The sequence below is a fragment of the Myripristis murdjan genome, chromosome 17 (assembly GCF_902150065.1).
Source record: "Myripristis murdjan chromosome 17, fMyrMur1.1, whole genome shotgun sequence".
Taxonomy (NCBI): Eukaryota; Metazoa; Chordata; class Actinopteri; order Holocentriformes; family Holocentridae; genus Myripristis; species Myripristis murdjan.
Window position 1 is genome coordinate 16,543,920 of NC_043996.1, and position 21,774 is coordinate 16,565,693.

Consider the following 21,774-nt stretch of genomic DNA (forward strand, 5'->3'; position numbering starts at 1 on the left):
AAATTTGCAGTTTATTTGCTGAGGAAACAAATGTTAATGCTGCACAGGTATTGCAGTGCCAGGTAGTTGCTGACAGCTGATAGTCAGCAGCAGAGTCCCACAACTCAAGTTTGTTGGTTGGAGGCCCTGAACGCACCATGACTGCATTCTCTGGTCTAGTTCATAAAAAAAGCACTGAGTGAGACGAACATTTGAACGTTTGACAAACAAACAAAAACATCTATCTTAAGCGATATATGTTATTATGTAGTTTGAAACTTTTGACGATGTGTTATCTATTTTTAAGTATTTCAAATGAACATACAAAGAAGACAACAGCGTCTCGTACAAGCAGATGAAACAATAGCGCAACAGAGAAAAATACCACAAAAACAAAACCAGACTAACAAAAAAGATAGAATACAATAAATAAATACACAAAACAAACGAATGCATGACTTAAAAACATGACTTTAGTTTTCAGAGTCGGACAAACCAGGTGGGATTTCAGATCTCCGTCTTTCCCTCGGACTTAAACGCAGCAATAGCGTCGCTAAGAAATGACGAAGCCTAATCCAAACAGTCGGAGAAAAAGCCGCCGGGGAGGCTGCTTTGCATCTTGTGTTGGAGCATTTTTACTAAAGAAAAAAAACACTAAATAAATAGGTGGTGCAAACAGCAGCCATGTCAGTGAATTACGCCGCTGGACTCTCTCCGTACGCAGATAAAGGCGTGTGCGGGCTGCCCGAGGTGAGCTGGCCGCTTAGCTCGGTGGAGAATCAGCTAGCGTTAGCATGTTAGCCGCAGCGGGTCAATTATGTTGTGGATGTTTTGGAGGCACACACACGGAGTTTTCCCCGCACAAAGACCTCACCTTTCACTCTTGTCCTCACACTGACTTATGCCAGTGCGTTTCCCTCACACGCAGAAACGTTTTCCCTTCACCAATTCATAATTAAAGTTGCCAACAACAGGTCAACAACAGTCAGAGAGTTAAATGAAATCTCCGTGCAAACTGCCACAATCTGACACCCAGTCTCTTTCATCCTTTATTTATTTACTTATGTGTTATTATTGCGTTTAATGTGAGGAACCATTGTTGCAGAAAAATAAGAATACGTACATAGAAAAACATTTTTGTGTGTTTTTCTTTGTAAGACTTCAGAGAACTTGCTTTTTTTCTGCCCAGAGTAAAGTTAACTTATTATTAGATGATCGTTTATCTACTTTAAGTGACTTATAAGGTAAACAACAACACATGAATGTTTATATGCAGCTACAAGGAACATGTTACAATCATTGGTTCCATCTTTGTAGAAAATATTTTTTGATAAACACGCCCATTCAAACCTTAATAACGTGTTGGAGATTTCAGACATTCTTATCTTTGGTATCCATCCTCTGATAAGTCATGGACATTATTGTTATCCAAACATTTTCTTTTTGCAGTGTTTTTTTTTTTTTTGTTTGTTTGTTTGTTTCTTTGTTTTAATGGTTAGATCTGTGTCTGTTTGTCTTCCCTGTGGCCTGCTGCATGCTGTGCTGGCAGGTGTTTGACAGTCCTGAGGAGCTCAAGGTGAAGGTGGAGACTTTGGCTCAGCTCATAAAGGAGTCGCAGTACCTGGTCGTCCACTCTGGAGCTGGCATCAGCACCTCGACGGGCATACCGGACTTCAGGTGAGGCTGGAATTCAAACTCTCAGTTCTCTCTTTCTCGTAAGAAGTTGTCACTTCACTTAGTGACATGTTATGCTGGTTGTCTATCAGCAGGACATCCCAAAAAACCTGTGAATGCATTCCCATTCAATCTGGAGGGCAGATAGGCTTTGGACCAAAGAGCAGCAATTACATAATCACCCCGTAGGTGTTTGGGTTGGAGGATGATGAGGAGTGATTTTGGGGAAACTCAACTAAATCATAATGAGAAATACTTTATTGATCCCTGAGGGGAAATTGGGTATGTTGCAGTTGCTCAATCCTAAAGAGAACAATTAAAGAAATACGAAATATAAAAATATGTGCCTTACAAATTTTAAAAAGTATGTGTTTTTATGTGTAAGTTGTATCAAAGGTATGTGCCAAATTATATGCATCAATGCTACAAGTATTACAACACTGAATACCAAGATAAGAAATTGAACGTGTTAAAAAAAAAAAAAAAGAAAGAAAAAAAAGAAAAAAGTCTACCTGTATACACCTTATATACACAGAGAAATTGCACTGTTGAATTGTTTTCAAGTCCTACCGGTATAAGTTAGGGGCCCAGTTAAATTGTTAAATAAACAGTTTACATCATCATGCTCCAAGAGGTATGGATGGATGTGTTATGCCTGTGAGCAAGTGATCATCAAACTCCCGAATTTTAACATGTACTTTGTTGTGACATGTGGCTTACTGTGCCACACAAACAGAGAAACAGAGTAATAAAGGCCAAGTCCAGTCAATTATATGTTTACACAAATGGTAAATGCCTGTGCAGATAACTGTCACCCATTTAGTTACACAGCATCGTGCTGTCATGTAGGTTCGGGTGATATATCAGTATAATATCTATCATGATTGGAGAGGAGATATTATCTTTTATTGTGTTGATATTGTTCTGGGATCTTTGATATCATAATTTTCTGAAATGGTATCACTAGTTTTGTCTGGGTTTTAAAGGCTGCATTACAGTCACAGGATGCAGCTTCTGAGCTTAGGAGACTGAGCTGTTCTGTTATTTGCTTGGTCTTCATATCGACATTACTTATGATTGCTTATCAAAACTCTCTCGTGTGTAAACATCTTATGAAAGCACCAGTGGTCATCCCTACAATATTGTCACAATATTGATAGCAAGTTATTCTCTCAAAAATACTGTAATACTGTATTTGATTTTGTCCATATCACCCAGCCCTATCATTATTTTCATTTACAACACTTACATGTTTTGTGTGTGTTTCCCCTCAAGACTCTGATAGGTTAGGGGTACAGCAGCTTCACTAATAACAGAATTTGATAATTAATAGTAGGTACATAATTTAATATTGTTACAATGTCATACATGAGTTGCCTTATTAGTTTTGAAAATTGTTTGGGTGTTTTTTTTTTTTTAAATCAGAAATCAAATCAAATCACATTAGAACTGCTCCACAAGACTGTTTTACGTCTGTCTTACGTCAGGATATGTGTTTGATGTTGGTAGACAGTGAAGAGCTTCACCTGACTTGACTGCTGTGAATAGAGGCTCAAAGCAGCGCACGTCACTGGAGAGAGCCTGGCATTTGGTGGGCAGCACTCCACAACAGAGGCCGATGTTTAAATGGAAACTGTGTGACAAGGGATTACCTTTGTATTATCAAGTGCTGCAGTGGTACAAGATCAGAATTATCTGCAGTACCTTTGATACATTTTACAATGCAGGGGCCTGTGTTCGGGCCCTCCTAACTGCTTATAGTGCAGCAAATTAATCCATATTGGTGAAAAGTATTTTCTAGGAAGTGCACAGTGTTGATGCAAGTGTCATATTAAGTATATCACAGTAAAAGGGCCTGTACTGATTGGATGAGGCCTGGCAGATGGACATTTTTCGTCCTGTGTCATCCTTCACCCCACAACACATTCAGAGCGCCATTTAGTCCGCAGTTAGCCTCTTTTAAAGTGTACTTACTAAGGACTGTAGAATAATGATTTTGGAGAACAAATATCAAAACTGGGCAGTGCGCCATGTGCATTGGCCATATTTCATCAGTTTAGTTGCTATCGTCCGATTGACTTCATGGTCCATATGCAGTTCTCTGATCCTAGTGCTCCTTATTGCACAGCCTTTGCAGCAGGATAAAACTGAGACCATGTCGCCCATGTGAATGTCCTGATTTCATGCAAATCTCCCAGGGAACGTTATTCAGGTGTTTGTCAAGGCATAAGGGGGATTAAAGCAAAAGAGTGAATGAATCTGATGAGATCAGCAACTGGTCGAGTGTAGCGTTTTAGATCACAGCAGCCATTCTGGAGAAAGACTGGTCTCTATAAAAGTGGAAGGAGGAGGACCAGCAGGACTGAAAGGGAGAGATCAGAAAGTAGTGAAGAAGAGAAGGATCTGTTGAATGAATAGGCATCCTGAGGATGCTGAAAGATATCTTTAAAAGCCAAAAATACTGAGAAGTGTTCCTTACTAAGAAAAATCTAATGTATTCAAATGCAAATGTATTTCTGTTTTTACCTTTATTTTAATATATGATCTACCTCATTGCATATTTCCTTCCACTTCTGTATCCTACATAATGATTCAGTGGTCACAGGAATAGTCTGCAATGGCTATGGCCATTACTATTGGTTACTTGTAATTTTTATCATGCAATTCTTGTGTCACACTCATTGTAAGTTACTCTTTATACAGCCAAAGCAAGCAATGTTCACATGACCAATTTGAAACTTGATTAATTTTTGGCAATGTGTGGATTGTGGCTTTAGCATTTCTTACTTTTTATTTCATCTGAAATACATTTATTAACAAGCGTTCTCTACAGAATATAAAGCACATCGATCCAGAGATTAAAAAAGCAAGATGTGTATCATTTTGATCATGAACTCTTAAATTGGGGTCTGTGAGTCGGTGCATGTACAAGTTTGGATTATTAGAAGCTTAACTGTTTATTAACTATATCCTTCTTCCCATTTGAATTCATTGTGGGAGGTGTTAAAGATTTGTTCTGATGTTTTACCCTTGTGGCTTCATTTACTTGGCAAATTGACTGTTAATAATATCAAGATGCTTAAACAAGGTTCATAGACACTGAGCCTATAAGATTAAATATGTGTAGACCTGCTTAAAATTATTTATTTATTTATTTTCATGCAACAGTTTGTTGAAAAAAACAAAAAAAAAACAAACTAATATTTAATCTCTAACAAGTGAAAGCCAGGACTTTTTCCTAAAAATGGAAACTATAGGCTTTTTTTTTTTTTTTTTTGCTTTGATTCCTCTTCCAGATTTTAATAGCTTAATGGCTTAATGAGGGATTGTCCTCCAGCGCCTGAAATCTGTGTGAGAAACTCCTGTTTTAATCTCCCTGGTTTCTCTTGCAGTACCAGTGAATCAGCAGATGATGGCGACACATGCTCAGTGCAGTGGTTTTGTTTGGCAGATGCAACACTGTTGCACCAGTAACACAGAAAGGCAAATTGTCTTATTCTATAATAGTGTCTTATTCTATTATTATAGTGACCTGTTATAGTGTTTGTATTTCCTCCTCAACTACAATTGTGCCCCTAATATCTTAGCTGAGATGCATAAGATCGAGAACCAAAGAAGTATTACTGAGCAAGACATTAATGTGGCCCTTTTCCCTTGTTTTCATCAAGTCTGAATTAGGGCTGAACAGTTAATTGAAATATTATTAAAATTGCAATGTGGCCAAATTATGTTATAAAATATCATATAAATTGTAAATTGTACTGCTTCAGAGATGCACTGGCCCATAAATATTTGTATGGTACAGAGCAGACCCCAACAAAAATCACATCATCACCATCATCATCATCATCATCATCATTGTATTTATTTTCTCAGTGAAAATGAAAACTATGATGGAACAATGGTCATTCCCACTAACATTATGACTAATATGGCAATAATTGTGAAAATATTTGTATTTTTTATTTTTTTTACTGTGTCATTCAGCCCTAGTCTGATTCACTAGTGCTGTCTTGTAATGGAGTCCAGTATACACACCTGGAGATGATAGCAGTGGTAACATGACCAATTAATATTTCATCATTCTGCCTGTCTGTCAAGCAGAGTTGACCTTGGGTGGAATTATTAAAGCAAACACTCCTACATACACCCCTCCCTCACAGCAGTTCATACATGAGCTTTGCGCTCTCCCAGCTTTCATGTACCGCACCATCTTTCCCCTGGTGATAAGCACATAATAACTGGTGTGTATGCCTTCAGAGTAATGCTGGTAATGAACCATATGAGCAATGATGTACGGAGCTGTAAAACTTCAAAAAGAAAGTAAGAGACGAGACTGATTTGGCTACATATGAAGATTCACAAGAAGCGAGTCCCCTGTCTGATGCATAAAGATAAGTTGTGCATCTTCGCAATAACTTGGCAGCTGTCAGAGTGTGTGAGGTGGAACCAGTGGTGATGCCGTGGTACCAAAGCATTCATCTCCTCTGCAGACCTCCTAAACTGACAGGTTAATCTCATGAGCATGAACAGAATGATCAGATTGGTCAGAGGGTTTTGCATATTTTGGTTTGATTGCTGAAGTTTTATAATTGTATGCAATCAGAGACATTTTAATTAAACAGTTTTGGCTGTAAACAATTTTGTGGTATACTCCCAGGTTCATTTTCATCATTTTCATTTTGTACAGTATAATATATCTCATTTCCTTTGAATGTTTCATTAGTGAAAGCAGTCTCGGCCAAGGATTTTGTTCCCTCTACATTTCCAAAGGGCTTGGACTAGCAAGAGTTGACTATTTGATGATTATGGTGTCAAATCTGGCCCAAGAATACTCCTTCGTGTTGTTTGTTCAAATCACTTGGCAACTCCTAGCATCAGTTGCAAACTGATCATGTCTCCTACCCACTCACTCCACTCACATCACAAGCTCTCAAACACACTACATATGCATACTGTGCTTGTTAGAATTAAACACCATCTTAAATACCTAGGTAACCGTTGCCGTCGGTACTCTGTTTCAGGGGTCCAAAGGGTGTGTGGACCTTAGAGGAAAAGGGTGAGAGCCCCCACTTTGACACCACATTTGAGGACGCCCGGCCCAGCTTGACTCACATGGCCCTCTTAGGGCTGCAGAGGGCCGGGTACCTCAAGTACCTCATCAGCCAGAACGTGGATGGCCTGCACGTCCGATCCGGCTTCCCCAGGTAGAACTACCACACCTGCTGTCCTGTTACCCAATGCCAAGCCATCAGTTAGGTGACTTAAATTTTATACTTCAAACACTGTAACTGAAATCAGCCTGTATTTTTGCAGGAATGTAGTCAAAAATATGTCACAGCATTTGTTGTAGCACTGAGACATTGATCATCTTAGACACAATGCTCTATGGATGGAGAATTGCATCTCAGAATACCAAACAACAAGCCCTTATGCATATATATTTGATATTTTAGCCATACTGCTATCTCTTGTTACGCAGAATGATTCTGAGAGCTTTTTTTTTTTTTTAGAGTGAGTAGAGGAAGTGTGTGATTTAGTGAGCAGCAGGGTACGTGACTTATTTGTTGAAAAGAAGAGAAGTTTTCATGTAGTAAATGCCTCAATAAGGAGGAAACAACTGACAAAATGCTAATTTAATTTAATCTTAACTTTACTTCTGATGCCTTGCCTATGTGGGATTGTGAATTTTGCACACGCACAAATGTATTTGGTATAAGGAATTATAGAAGATTACCATATCTGATTTCACCTCAACTTGTTGGGGTGAAATGATAAAGTAATCTTGTTTAATTCCCTTTAAAACCGTGAGTCCTGACTCGGGGTTTAAAATCCGGAGTTGCTGCCTGCTTTGTGATTACAGCTCCAGTGGTGTCCGCACGTCAGAAATGAGTAGCATTTCAAATAGTTTGTGAAATGATGTTCATTGTTAATGCCAAAAATTTTGGTCCAGTGTTGTTCGACTATATTGGACTGACCCCAGGCCAGGAATCCAATATTCCAGTTGGCATACACATCCAGCCTCCACAGATATTGGAAGGCTTACCGTTCCTGGCAGGCATTTCTTACCTGTCCTTCCTCCTTCTGTCAGCCTCCCAGTTTTTCCAGATGAGGTAAGACGGCGAGTGACAGCTCTCTCAGCGGTAATCGGCAAGAGAGGCAACAGATTGTTAAAGTGAACTAGCCACTTGGCACTAATCTGTGCTTGTGTCAAATGGAACACAGAAGTGAACATGAGTGCTTGGAATATATATGAGAGTGAGTCACTAGGAAGGAGAGGAGATGTTTCTTTTGCCTTTTTTTTAATTGCGTTCAAGAGTCTTCACATTGCTTCTTAAGTGGAGATAATTTAATTTATGCTTTTTTTTGTGATCCCCTTTCTCCCCCTGCATATCTGGACAAACCTCTCTGTGTCTCTCCCTGTTAGGGACATGTTATCAGAGCTTCATGGAAACATGTTTGTAGAGGAGTGTGAGAAATGTGGCAGGTATGTGCATGCGCCTACACACACGCGCACACACACATACACACACACGCACTGATCACCCGAAGCCTGACAATGAAACTAGCGGTTGAAGGTAATTTAATATTACATATTGTCTGTGAGTAGAACTGATAATAACAAGCACATTTTTTAAAAGCTGACAAAATTGGCCATGATACATTTACATGAAAATTGTGTTGTTGGGTTTTGTTTGAGATCACACCTAACATTAGCATTCAGTTTAATGGGATGAGCATTAAAATGATAATTACATCTGCCAGGGGCTGCCAGCAGCATAAATTTAAAAAAAAGTTCTCGCTGGATTTTCATGAAACTTTTTGGTCGCTTCAAGGAGGTGTTGCAATGGGTATGGCTGAGCACTAACAGGGCCATAGTTTCCAACACATCCACATAACATCACAAAACCCAGCGGGGAGGTTGGTCATGGATCAAGGCATCACTAAGCAACTTTCTACGCTGATCGGCTGACAGGGGTGTGTCCTTTGACAATAGTATTACTGAAAATTTGGCGGGTTAAGCACAAACGGCCTGTAGATCCCTGTAACACCACAAAATCTTTTTCAAGCCTGTCAGCATCAAATGGGCAGGGTTATGGATAGGACTTAGCACAAACAGGGCTGTAGTTTCTAAATGCTTTCACATAACATCACAAAATCTGGTAGGGAGGTCGGTCATGGGTCAAGGCTGCACTGAGCATTTTTCAAGAAGAAGAAAATCCTTTGCTGAAAAATTTAGTTTCTTTGGTACTGCCAGCGGTAAGTGAACCTTGTAAGAGTTCTCAGCTAAACAAGCTGCTCTGACTTTTGCTATCATACTGCTCCCACCTTGATGAAGCCTGTATGTGTATAAATTTTAATTTGTAGAGCAGTGGTGTCCCTTAACTGTAAGATGTGCCGTAACAGGTGATTTTGGGTGGACTGAGGTATGAACTGTACAACTTTTGGTTTTCCAGACAGTACGTCAGAGAGAAAGTGATTGGTGTGATGGGGCTGAAGCCGACTGGACGTTATTGTGATGTGGTTCGCTCGCGAGGACTCAGAGCCTGCAGGTAACACATGCTTGGACCTGTGAATGTATTCAGGTGACAAAAAGTATAGCATCACACATTCAGGAGTGCATCTGTGTGTTGTGCACTACACAGAGGGAAGCTGATCAGCTCCATACTGGACTGGGAGGATGCTCTTCCACACAGAGACCTGACCAAAGCAGATGAAGCCAGCAGGTGAGACAGACAGAGGTGGACATGGAGATCATAATCAACTGATTTCTTTCTTGAGCTTCAGTGTGTCTCTTATCCATTATCTTTATGTTTTGGGTTCAGTGTCTGCCCTGCTGGTAACCCTGATAAAGTACACCATCTGACCTGCCCTCCCTTCCAGCATCCCAGTTACGCTTCCCTTACCCTAAATAGCACAAGAAATAGTTTAATCACATTCAGAGTACTGGAAAACATGAAGGCTATATGGGACATGTGCTGCAGCACTCCTTATGTCATATCTCTGTCCTCATGCAAATTCAGCCTCATTTGGAACAGTGTGTATTCTTCACAGCCTATTGCTTATGACCAGGGCTTTCTCTGTTACTTTTGCCCATTATGATTTCCTATTTCCCAGTACACAAATCTTTTCTTATGCCCACACAAGGCTTTCATAATGTGTATCAAAATGAATAGGATGCACTGAATGTATTCATTTACATATTTTCATGCAGTCGGAATGACCCATATTTTCTACTTTCTGCTTGACCTCTGACTATAAAGGAAGATATTGTATGGCATATGGCATAAGTGTTGTGTTTCCCTGGTTTTTAAATGCTGCATTACAGTAATTTTATGCAATTTTCTGAACTTATTAGCTTGTTGTAGTTGTTTCATGATTTTCTTCTACCTGCTTGGTCATCATATCCACATTACTAATTAGTTTATCAGAAATCTCCTGGATGCAAATACACTATATTGCCAAAAGTATTCGCTCGGCTGCCTTCACACACATATGAACATGAGTGACATCCCATTCTTAAACCATAGGATTTAATATGATGTGGGCCCATCCTTTGCAGCTATAACAGCTTCAACTCTTCTAGGAAGGCTTTCCACGCGGTTTAGGAGTGTGTTTATGGGAATTTTTGACCATTCTTCCAGAAGTGCATTTGTGAGGTCAAACACTGATGTTGGACAAGAAGGCCTGGCTCGCAGTCTCCGCTCTAATTCATCCCAAAGGTGTTCTCTCGGGTTGAGGTCAGGACTCTGTGCAGGCCAGTCAAGTTCTTCCACACCAAACTCGCTTATCCATGTCTTTATGGACCTTGCTTTGTGCACTGGTGCGCAGTCGTGTTGGAACAGGAAGGGCCATCTCCAAACTGTTCCCACAAAGTTGGGAGCATGAAATTGTCCAAAATGTCTTTGTATGCTGAAGCATTAAGAGTTCCTTTCACTGGAACTAAGGGGCCGAGCCCAACGTCCGAAAAACAACCCCACACCATAATCCCCCCTCCACCAAACTTTACACTTGGCACAATGCAGTCAGACAAGTACCATTCTCTTGGCAACCACCAAACCCAGACTCGTCCATCAGATTGCCAGACGGAGAAGCGTGACTCGTCACTGCAGAGAACACGTGTCCACTGCTCTAGAGTCCAGTGGTGGCGTGCTTTACACCGCTGCATCCGATGCTTTGCATTGTGCTTGGTGATGTAAGGCTTGGATGCAGCTGCTCGGCCATGGAAACCCATTCCATGAAGCTCTCTACGCACTGCTCTTGAGCTAATCTGAAGATCACATGAAGTTTAAAGGTCTCAAGCTATTGACTCTGCAGAAAGTTGGCGTCCTCTGCGCACTATGCGTCTCAGCATCCGCTGACCCCGCTCTGTGATTTTATGTGGCCTACCACTTCGTGGCTGAGTTGCTGTCGTTCCCAATCGCTTCTACTTTGTTATAGTACCACTAACAGTTGATTGTGGAATATTTAGTAGCGAGGAAGTTTCACAACTGGACTTACTGCACAGGTGGCATCCTATTACATGACTATTACAGCACCATGCTGGAATTCACTGAGCTCCTGAGAGCGACCCATTCTTTCACAAATGTTTGTAGAAGTAGTCTGCATGCCTAGGTGCTTGATTTTATACACCTGTGGTCATGGAAGTGATTGGAACACCTGAATTCAATGATTTGGATAGATGAGCGAATACTTTTGGCAATATAGTGTACGTTATGAAAGCAACAACAGTCATTCTTACAGTATTGTCACAATATCAATATTGAGGTATTCTGTGAAAGATATTAAGATATTTGATTTTGTCCATATCTCCCAGCAGTAGATTTACGTTGCATATCTGGCGCTGTTTGCTGTTGGATTTTGTATTTTTGTTCTTCTTTGTCAAACTCCCTGCAAGTGAATTCACTGACATCATTGAAATATAGTTTCAGTGCAGCTACAGTGGTGATTAAAAAAATAACAGAAGTGTTAGCTCCTGGGTTTCAGTATAAACCCCTATAATTAAATCAACAAGGGCATGTTCGTATGCTCACCAATTTGCAGCAGTGTTAAACAAACATACAAGGAGAAACCAATCAAAGAAGGAAAAGAGCTCACTTCTTCCTCCGTTTAAGCTCCATTGTTGCTGCAGCTGCCCTCGATGTGTATTATGTCTGCCAATTTTCCCAATGGAAAAATCAGAATTAATTCAACAAAACTGTTTCAATATGTGCATATTAATAGTGGATTTTTCCTTCAATATTTCAGCTAAGAGGAGGAAGAATAGGAACCTGAAGCATATCAGTATTATTTGCTTATTATTTGCTGATTGACCCATGTCTCTTTACGTCTTCTTCTGAACATCTGACAAGTGCCTTGGTACTGATTAAGAGTTAGCATGTCCATACCATCACAAAGAACCCATCACAGGTACTCATCGCTGCTTGTTGATAAATGGCACATTTGTTATCTGTATTTTATGCAGACGAGCAGATTTGGCACTGACTCTTGGGACCTCGCTGCAGATCAAACCCAGTGGAGACCTTCCACTCCTCACTAAGCGCAAGGGTGGCAAAGTGGTCATAGTGAACCTGCAGCCTACCAAACATGTGAGTGTCACTCATGCTCCACCACAGGTAGTCTCATGTTGAGTGGCACTTGAAATGCCTTGAGGAATTCAAATTAAAAAAATATGTTTGAAAAGGCATTATTCATGTGGGCTGTTAGCCTGTTATTGTTCTCACTTTCATGGTTTTCTTTTTCTGTCTTCTAGGACAAGCATGCACACTTGCGTATCCATGGTTATGTGGATGAAATCATGAAGCAGCTGATGGAGCTGCTGGGATTGGACATCCCAAAGTGGGAGGGTCCAACTATCTGTGAAAGCTCCACAGCGCCCTCCGAATCCTCTGCGGACTTCAATGCAATTATTGCAAAGGAAGAGGTGAAAAATGACATTAAGAAGGAGGAGAGGAAAAGACTAGCCGAGCCACAAGCAGATGATGAGCAGGTTAAGGAGGAGACAGTTTCAGTAAAGAGGGAGAGAGCAGAATCCCCAGCAGGGACAGACGAAGAGAAATAGCTTCATGTTTTCTCACAATGCAGACCCGTCCAGAACTGAACTTTATAATAGAGGGTCAACCAGTTCCACAGGGAATAGGGGTTTCTCATCTGATACCCTCCAGAGAAGAGTCTCTGTTAGGACTGTATTGGTTTTGTTAATCCCACATCTCTTCAAGTAATCACACAGTGCTGTGATCAAGGATGAAACTGATCGATGGAGGACTCCTCAACTGAAGCCTCACTCACTGACTTCCTGATATAGTAGCATCAGCTAAGTGGTTGTGTAACAAGGATAACTGCACTGTTTTAAGGTGACTAAGATGACATTGCTTCAGGTAGGTGTTCAGGTGGAAATGTTTACCAGCACACAGGCTGTGATGTAACCGTCCCTCATGCTATTAAACCTAGAAACACAACTATGATACTTAAATAAGAGGGCTTGGGAAAGAGTTGGTACATCTCTGATGGTGTCGAGTGGGTCCCTCTCAATTTGTTTGAATGCAAGTGGCTACATGCTGCTGGCTGAGACTGGGGTTAAACCACCTTTTGTGTGTTGGCCAGATTCACTTGAAATTTAAAAAAGCTTTTCAGTGGATCATTTTTTATCAAAATTAATTAAGGGTGCTCTAATTTATCCCCCAAAATGACAGGATACCCACTCAAAGTTATCAAACCGCTCCTCTAAAACGGACAGAGGAGTATCTGGTTGCAGTCAGTTTGGTATAAAAAGGAAAACCATGGTTTGTATTAATTGTTCTTGTTTATAGCATGAGGAAAAGATTCTTTGTCCTCTAGTGTGATGTATGTATGTTTACGCCTGTTTTCAAGTTTAATGGAACACCTGCTGCAGATCGGCTGTGAGTGGATGAGAGTCATGCTGTGCATTTCCAAGAAAATAGTCTTCTTCTCAGGAGAAAAGCACTGTACTCAAACATTATATTCAATGTTTGTTAACTTTTTATACAGATTTTTTTGGACAATAAAGACAGCATTAACAGTCCCCATGTATGTGTGCTGCATGTTTGGCATTCAGTCTTCCATTCGGCCTGATTGCAAACACAAATATACATTTATTTCAGAGGCACTGGAGGAGCTGTGTTCATTTAAGATAATGATGTTAATCTTGTGTTTGCCAGGAAACACATTAAGACTTAGGAGGTCTTTATCCATAAATGTACATTTGAGAGGTTTTTTAATATGATTATGACTGCCTTGACAGAGCTGATTGAAATTTTCAGTAAGGCTTCATACATGTCTCAGCCGGGTTCATGGGCTGTTTTGAAAGATCCTCCCCTGCTTATAAATACCCAATCCATCCAGTTCACCCAAACCCCAGAAAATTAGTCTTTACCAATGACATTCAAGCTATGGATTACTTTTCTCCCAGTATACACGCATAGATTATGACTGAGCTGCTATGAATTTTAAGTTTTCTGTATTTAGTGTGACACAAGCAGGTCAGGGGGCGTGAATGTACTGTACAGTTTTCCCCTTCTTGATTATGAAGAGAGTATATTTTCAGGGTGACATAAGCCAGTGGGCCACAGCTGTTTGTTCAAGCAGATCATTACTGCTCTGAACACGTTCATCTGTCTCTGGCGGTGAATACTCGGTGGTCAATTAAGTGACCTTGTCACTCACAACATACAAGGACCACAGTACCATATAAACATATATATAAATCAAATTCATGCATAGTCATTTCTTCTGCATACTGTGTTGCAAGCCTGAGATGAAAGTAAATTAATGAGGGACCAATCAGTGAAGCTTCAGGTACCCCTACTGTTTTTCTCATTACTCTCTCTGTCCTCTTCTTTCTTGTTATTTTTCTATACTTAAACTGTTTGTGCAGCAAAAACTGTATGACCTACAAACACCAAAATTGGCTGGTGGGTTGCAAATCCCTCCTACTACTCAGGCAGATAAAATGACATTCATTTACCTCAAGGTGGCTGGAATAAGTAAATGTATGTTTTTGCAATTAAATGACTCTATGCTCTGCTGGTCTTCAGCTCTAAAAATGTCAAAATCATGTTTGCGACATCTAATCAGAAACCACGGGGGCAAATCTCCCCAAACCAGGATCTACAGACTTTCAGTGTGCCAGTCTGTTTTGATTATACAAACCAATCATTTTTTTCAAAATAGCATTTCAAAAACATGGCTATAACTCTTGAATATGTTTAGATACTAACCTGAAATGTGAGAAACATGTTCAGTAGGTTTCAGTTATTTTTTATATTAAAGCACATTGCTGTTCACCTCTAGGGGGCGCCACAGGTGTGAAAAATCTTCATAATCTCGATCAGCTGCATGGATCGTATGAAATTTGGCTTGCACAACGTAGGGTTATGACTCAGCCAAGAAGCCTTTTAATGTTTTTGAGTGTGTGTCAAGGTGGATTTTTTTCCAAATGATTTTACAAATTCACTAAAAAGAAAAGTGGAAATGTTTCAAGCTAATAACTGATTTGCTGAGACGCTTAAGATGCATCCAAGTCCCTTGAATATGCCCAGCATGTCTTCTGCTACTTGATTGGATTCCAGCTGTGACCAATTCAGCTGACTAACAATGATTTAGTATGAAATCCATGTGTGTGTTAAGTCTCACAGATGAGAATGCGTTTAAGAGGAGCCACAAAATTGAAGAAACTCTGAGGACTGACTCAAGGATCTTCAGAAGGTGTAAAGCAGTTTCTGAGGTGTTGGTTGTTCAGGCTTTATGCGACTTAGGTTCCATCATTAGGAAATGGAAGAAAATGGAACCATGAAGAGATCATCTAATCAAATGGAGCAGGAGGGTCCGGCTTTGGAGTTTCCTGGCTCTGATGAGAGATCGCCAAGGTGAAACAGCTGTCTGGCCTCAGGGAAATTGACACTTTTGTGTGCAGGTGAGCATGTCTCAAGAGTACCAATGGCCTTTAACGTTGGGCAGTGGTTTATATTCTAATAGCTTAATTAGCCTGAGCATAAAGCCAAATCAACAGAGGAATGGCTTTATAAAAATGATGTGAAAGTCCTTGAGCTTTCCATATTTGAATCTCATTGAAAATCTGAAGAAGAAGCGTATAGCAGAGATACTGAGCAGAAATCAGCCTAAAACAGACTGTTTTACACATACAAACACTACATGATATATTCTATGCATTTCAAACAGTTAAATCCATTCTCAAACCTTATCTGTAAGCGAAACTCTTAAAATATTAATGGTCTTCTATAATGAGCTTTACTTCTATGACTGCAATTCTTTTCAAAGAGAGCTTTTTTGTGCAAATAATGGACATCGCTTTCTTACCTTACCTCGGTTATCGTGTCCCCCCCTAAGCAATACACCAGAAAACCAAGGCTCTAATCCTCTACACTGACAAGAGATGAGGTCCATATGATGCTGAAATGAAGACAGCAGACTCAAGAGTTTTGTTTGAGCTCTGAAAATGTGCCGGCTGTTATGGCTCAGATGTGTGGTATCATCCAGTGTACAGTTCCAGTGTCCAGAGAAAGAATAATGGCTTCAAAAGAGCCATAAGAGACTTGTCTTCATGTTCACACTGTTAGAGTCAGCTCTTCAGGTTCATGAGTCTGAGTTCCAGTTTAGGTTAGGGTTCCCCACAATGTCCAACCTGTTCTTGGAAAGCAAATGGACAAAGAGCCTGTTAAGTGATGTACTAAGTGGAGGGCATGTTAACACCTGTCACTACGCTGCTGACAGGGTCATGTCTTCCAATGAGCGGCGGTGAACTGGATGGGATGTTCTTGTTCTCTTTTTGGCCAGTTGCACCAGTTGCCCCATACTGAAAGCATTTGCCTTTCACACAGAGAACTGAAACATCACATTGTTCAGGTCAGAATGTTCATATGAGCTGCATTTCTATCATAATAAAATGAGTATCAAAAAAGCTACGGAAACAGAATTAACAGCTGCATTTAAATGCATCACCACGGTGTTTAGCTGCGACTCATCCTCTGGAGAAAAGCTTGTTTTTGTTCTAGCTGTTGTGCCGCTGTGTTGTGCGTGCTACCACTCTAAAGCTGTCCATGCGTTACCACTTTTATCACCCATGAAGGCCAGGGCTACAATAGTCTCCTTGCAAACACTGGTACTGTCATTTGTTACCTAAAAAAGAAAAAAAATCTGACTATTGACATTCCTGGGGGTAAATGGGAAAAAATCTACATTTCCACCTAGGAAAACAGTGAATTTAGATTTAGATTTATGACTGATTGTCTGAACTCAGCCTGAATATTAGAATACATTGTTAAATTCACTATTTGAAATTATTGTGCAGGTCAAGCAATTAACTGTAACTGACAATAATTACTAGAACGTATTCCTGCTTGGTTAATCCAGTGGTTTATATTACTGATTGAATCTTCTATCACATTATGGGTATCTCTTTGTCTCTCATCCTTTCCATATCTACCTGTGTTGAGTGCTTATTTACAGATGTAGTAACCTATTTTTAATCGACATGTCATGGTTCCTTCAGATGTGTAACTTATTTCTCTATTAACTGAGGAGCAAAAGAAGTTTAAATATCCTGTACTTTCCTCCGATTTGCTTTGATAATGATTGAAATGATCGATCGTGCCGCCTCCTTGGGACATTATGTGCAATCCAAGTCATTTTCTCCTATTTGGATGTCAGGCAACTGTCACCGAGTCACAGTGACACCCTTTTGTCGGGTCCACTGCTTCCCTCCGTTCCTTCCCAGCTAATGTGAGCTAATGTGTGAGCAGCGAGTGATGAGTGCCCTTTTGGGGGGAAAAAAATCATTTCTCAGTACTGTGAGGCTCAAAATAGAACGACAGTTGGATTTCATAAAATGGGATGTGGAGATAGGTGGGGATCCAATCACAGGGATGGGTTAAAAATGGATTCCTCGGTCTGGGGTTTGTCATAGTGCACAAGATGAAGACATTACAGCTCAGGTTATACAGTGGAGGAAATAATTATTTGATCCCTTGCCGATTTTGTAAGTTTGCCTATTTACAAAGAAATGAACACTATTATAATTTTACTGGTAGGTTTATTCCAACAGTGAGAGATAGAATATCAAAAAGAAAATCCAGAAAATCACATTATATAAAAGATATAAACTGATTTGCATTTCACTGAGTGAAATAAGTATTTGATCCCCTAGCAACCATTAAGAATTCTGGCTCCCACAGACCTATTAGATACTCAACTAATAAAAGATACTAATCTCAACTTGTTACCTGCATAAAAGACACCTGTCTCAACTTGTCACCTGTGTATAAGACAGCTGTTCACAGAATCAATCAATCAGACTCCAACCTCTCCATCATGGGCAAGACCAAAGAGCTGTCTAAGGATGTCAGGGACAAGATTATAGACCTGCACAAGGCCGGAAAGTGCTACAAGACCATAAGCAAGAAGCTGGGTGAGAAGGAGACAACTGCTGGTGCAATTATTCGAAAATGGAAGAAACACAAAATGACCATCAGTTGACCTCGGTCTGGGGCTCCACGCAAGATCTCACCTTGTGGGGTATCAATAATCATGAGAAAGGTGAGAAATCAGCCTACAACTGCACGGGAGGAGCTTCTTAATGATCTCAAGGCAGCTGGGACCATGGTCACCAAGAAAATCATTGGTAACACACTATGCTGTAATGGATTAAAATCCTGCAGTGCCCGCAAGGTCCCCCTGCTCAAGAAGGCACATGTATAGGCCCGTCTGAAGTTTGCCAATGAACACCTGAATGATTCAGAGAATGCTTGGGAGAAGGTGCTGTGGTCAGATGAGACCACAATTGAGCTCTTTAGCATCAACTCAACTCGCCGTGTTTGGAGGAAGAGAAATGCTGATTATGACCCCAAGAACACCATCCCCACCATCAAGCATGGAGATGGAAACATTATGCTTTGGGGGTGTTTCTCTGCCAAGGGGACAGGACGACTTCACCGCATCGACAGGAGGATGGACAGGGCCATGTACCGCAAAATCCTGAGTGACAACCTCCTTCCCTCCGCCAGGACACTGAAAATGGGTTGTGGATGGGTCTTCCAGCACGACAATGACCCAAAACATACGGCCAAGGCAACAAAGGAGTGGCTCAAGAAGAAGCACATTAAGGTCATGGAGTGGCCTCGCCAGTCTCCAGACCTTAATCCCATAGAAAATCTGTGGAGGGAGCTGAAGCTTCAAGTTGCCATGACAGCCTCGAAACCTTAAAGATTTGGAGATGATCTGCAAAGAGGAGTGGACCAAAATTCTTCCTGATGTGTGTGTATACCTGGTGATCAACTACAAAAAATGTCTGACCTCTTCACTTGCCAACAAGGGTTTTGCCACCAAGTACTACATCATGTTTTGCTAGGGGATCAAATACTTATTTCACTCAATGAAATGCAAATTAGTTTATGTCTTTTATATTAAGTGATTTTTTGGATTTTCTTTTTGGTATTCTATCTCTCACTGTTAGAATAAACCTACCATTAAAATTATAGAGTGTTCATTTCTTTGTCAGTAGGCAAACTTACAAAATCGGCAAGGGATCAAATAATTATTTCCTCCACTGTATGTCATTGCATGTAAAACTAGGTGCACTGTCCAATTCAAATTCATAATTTCCCTCAGTGTAACATTATTGATAGAGTTCAGTCAGCAGGTCTTGGTCTTATAGGTCATGTCAGTTTTCTATTAATGCTTGGTACATTAATAGTATTGGCCAAACAGTTTTTCTTGCTGAGATGTAAAATTTCACACACATTCACATTGATGTGCAGGTATCAGTTCTGGTTTAATTTGACCTGTTTACATGCACTTTCCTGTAACTTGCTTGTGTATGTATTTTTTCTTTTAAAATTGCAGTTGCAGATTGAGCCGGTGATTCATCCTGGCCCCTGGGAGATGCATGGGTCTGAGTCGGTGTTACTTCCGTGGATGACAGGATGGAGATTAATATATCGCTGTTGTGCTGTGCGTGTTGTACTTCAAAATGTCAACCTCTTGGAAACTAGGAAGAACAGTCTTGTTTTTAGCTTGATGGCTGTGCACTTTTCAGTTTATCTAATTAGTTTTGAAAAACTTTAATAAGTCAAACGGTTGTGGAACTTGCTGAACCCAACGGAGGAAAGGGTAAATTCTCACATTAAGTACAAACATGAACATCACCAAAATTGGACAGCGCTGGATGGTGACAATATTCAAGTAGCTTTCATCAGTGGGACATCTTCAGAAACTGCTTCCCTCCACTTGAAGACGAATTTTTGTGCACTTACAGGATTGCGGTTCTCATATTTGTTTGATTTTTCTTGTTTTCTGTGACCTACTCTGAGATTGTGAGGCTATTTGAATATGAGAAGTCGTAGCTCCTCTGTCTGTTGCACAAGGTCGATGCACTTTCAATTGACATTCCATTGCTATTAAATTATACATTGAGTTCATCTAGGGAAGTATAATAGCCAACCTATTGAGTCAGAGAAAACAATAATCGATGTCTTAATGCCAGACTCTCCTTGACTTGATTACATAGAGAGGAGCAAAGTGACATACGGCATTCTGCAAAAAGACCAGTAAGAATAAGAGTGTGTTTGCTCTAGATTTCCTAGCAACTGGTAGTTCTGAGAACACAGTTTCTATGTTTTTCCATTAATACCTGGAGATGGAGGTTCCCTCACTGCACCACTGCTTTTAAACAGCAGAGCTAATGTGTTTCTGACCGCTGCTGAGCCAGTTGTATCTGAGATGTAATTACAATAATAATGGAGGGACTGTGGTGGAGTGTGTGTGTGTGTGTTATTTGCATTGTGGTCCTATCTGTGGGCAGCTGATGATGGTTATCCATGTACAGACTTAAAGGTTGCAGAAGGGCACACGCGTGAAACAGCCTTTGTGTGGTTGTCTCATTTTGCTCGTCTTCATGATTTCTTGACTGTTCGCCAAGGTCAGACCAGAGTGTCCAGACGAGATTAATTTACCTGAAACGTCACAGAAAAACACCTTTTGTCCTCTCATTTGGCACATTTTATTTAATGTCACAATACATAAATACATTCACAAAGCAATGCATACAATGCAATACAGCAAGTTGGACACCAAGAGATTTGAAACAGACCAACACGTTTCTCATGCGCTGAATGAGAAATATCCTGCAATGGTTGCAATGCTTCTGCTGCAGTGTATGTGATAAAGCTCATTCTTTATGTACATCAGGGGTATTCTGGTCTCCTGTCTTGAGTTTACAACAGTGAAACAAATCCATATTTAATACATTAGTCTATTCAGTGAATAGTATCACACTCACGTTCCTCATTTGGATAATAAAGGCCTGGGTGATTGTTGCCTACGTGAGCCTTTGGGACACAGAGTATGAAACCACTTGAAGCTATTTGAATATCACATTGATTTTTTCCTAGATTGCGTGAAACTTAAGCCTGATGAGGCAACCCTTTTTACCTCACACTGCAACAAGGCTTCATCGTGGTGCATTGGCTCTCCAAAGACAATAACTAGAAAGGAAAACAATGGAGGTCTGCCCTCAAAAAAGACTGTAATAACATAACAGCTTAAAGGACATACAATAAATTGTAATAATCAAGAAAAGACTGTAGTCCCATAACAAAAGAGTTATTCATCACATGATGTACATATGAGGAAATCATGTAATAATCAAGAATCTTTTGTTAAGTGATTACAGTCTTTTTTTTTTTCTTTTTTTTTTTAGTGTGGCCCTCGATCCCTTTACTATCAAGTGAAACTTCAACCACTATGTAACTCAAAGAAATTCGATCAGTAATTCAACCATGAGCTTACTTCCAAAAATAGCAGATTTTGGCTGGGATTTTTGCACAAGGTTATGTGCATGCTGTGCAGACTGTGACTTAGTAGCAGCTTTCTCTGGCTAATTCCACTGTGTGCTGCTTTCAGATTGATAGATGAATTTGATTTTGGTCTTTGTGCATAAATAGTCTGCTGACAGTCTGAGTCAGAAGACAAGGACTTGGTTCAATTATGACGTCAAAGGAAAAAACGAAACAATTTGTGTGTCCCTATGGAGAGACACATCATAATCTTATGACTCATAAAGGAGCCATTTGGCATTCTCAGAGTTAA

The 21,774-nt window shown here is 40.2% G+C and overlaps 1 protein-coding gene across 1 annotated transcript; it reads left to right on the forward strand.

Annotated features, from left to right (window-relative positions):
* The first annotated feature begins 553 nt into the window (after positions 1-553).
* On the forward strand, positions 554-13,696 carry sirt6 (sirtuin 6). The gene is made up of 8 exons (XM_030075183.1): positions 554-729; positions 1,529-1,656; positions 6,678-6,860; positions 8,081-8,140; positions 9,111-9,206; positions 9,300-9,380; positions 12,119-12,242; positions 12,407-13,696. Exons 1-8 carry the CDS (start codon positions 664-666, stop codon positions 12,713-12,715), a joined length of 1,047 nt encoding a protein of 348 aa, XP_029931043.1. The 5' UTR covers positions 554-663; the 3' UTR covers positions 12,716-13,696.
* The last annotated feature ends 8,078 nt before the right edge of the window (positions 13,697-21,774 follow it).

Excerpts from the sequence above, each read along its gene's own strand:
- sirt6 (XM_030075183.1), top strand. The coding sequence starts at position 664 with ATGTCAGTGAATTACGCCGCTGGACTCTCTCCGTACGCAGATAAAGGC. Across the intron at positions 730-1,528 it reads GCGTGTGCGGGCTGCCCGAG|GTGTTTGACAGTCCTGAGGA; the intron begins GTGAGCTGGCCG and ends CTGTGCTGGCAG. Across the intron at positions 6,861-8,080 it reads GTCCGATCCGGCTTCCCCAG|GGACATGTTATCAGAGCTTC; the intron begins GTAGAACTACCA and ends TCTCCCTGTTAG.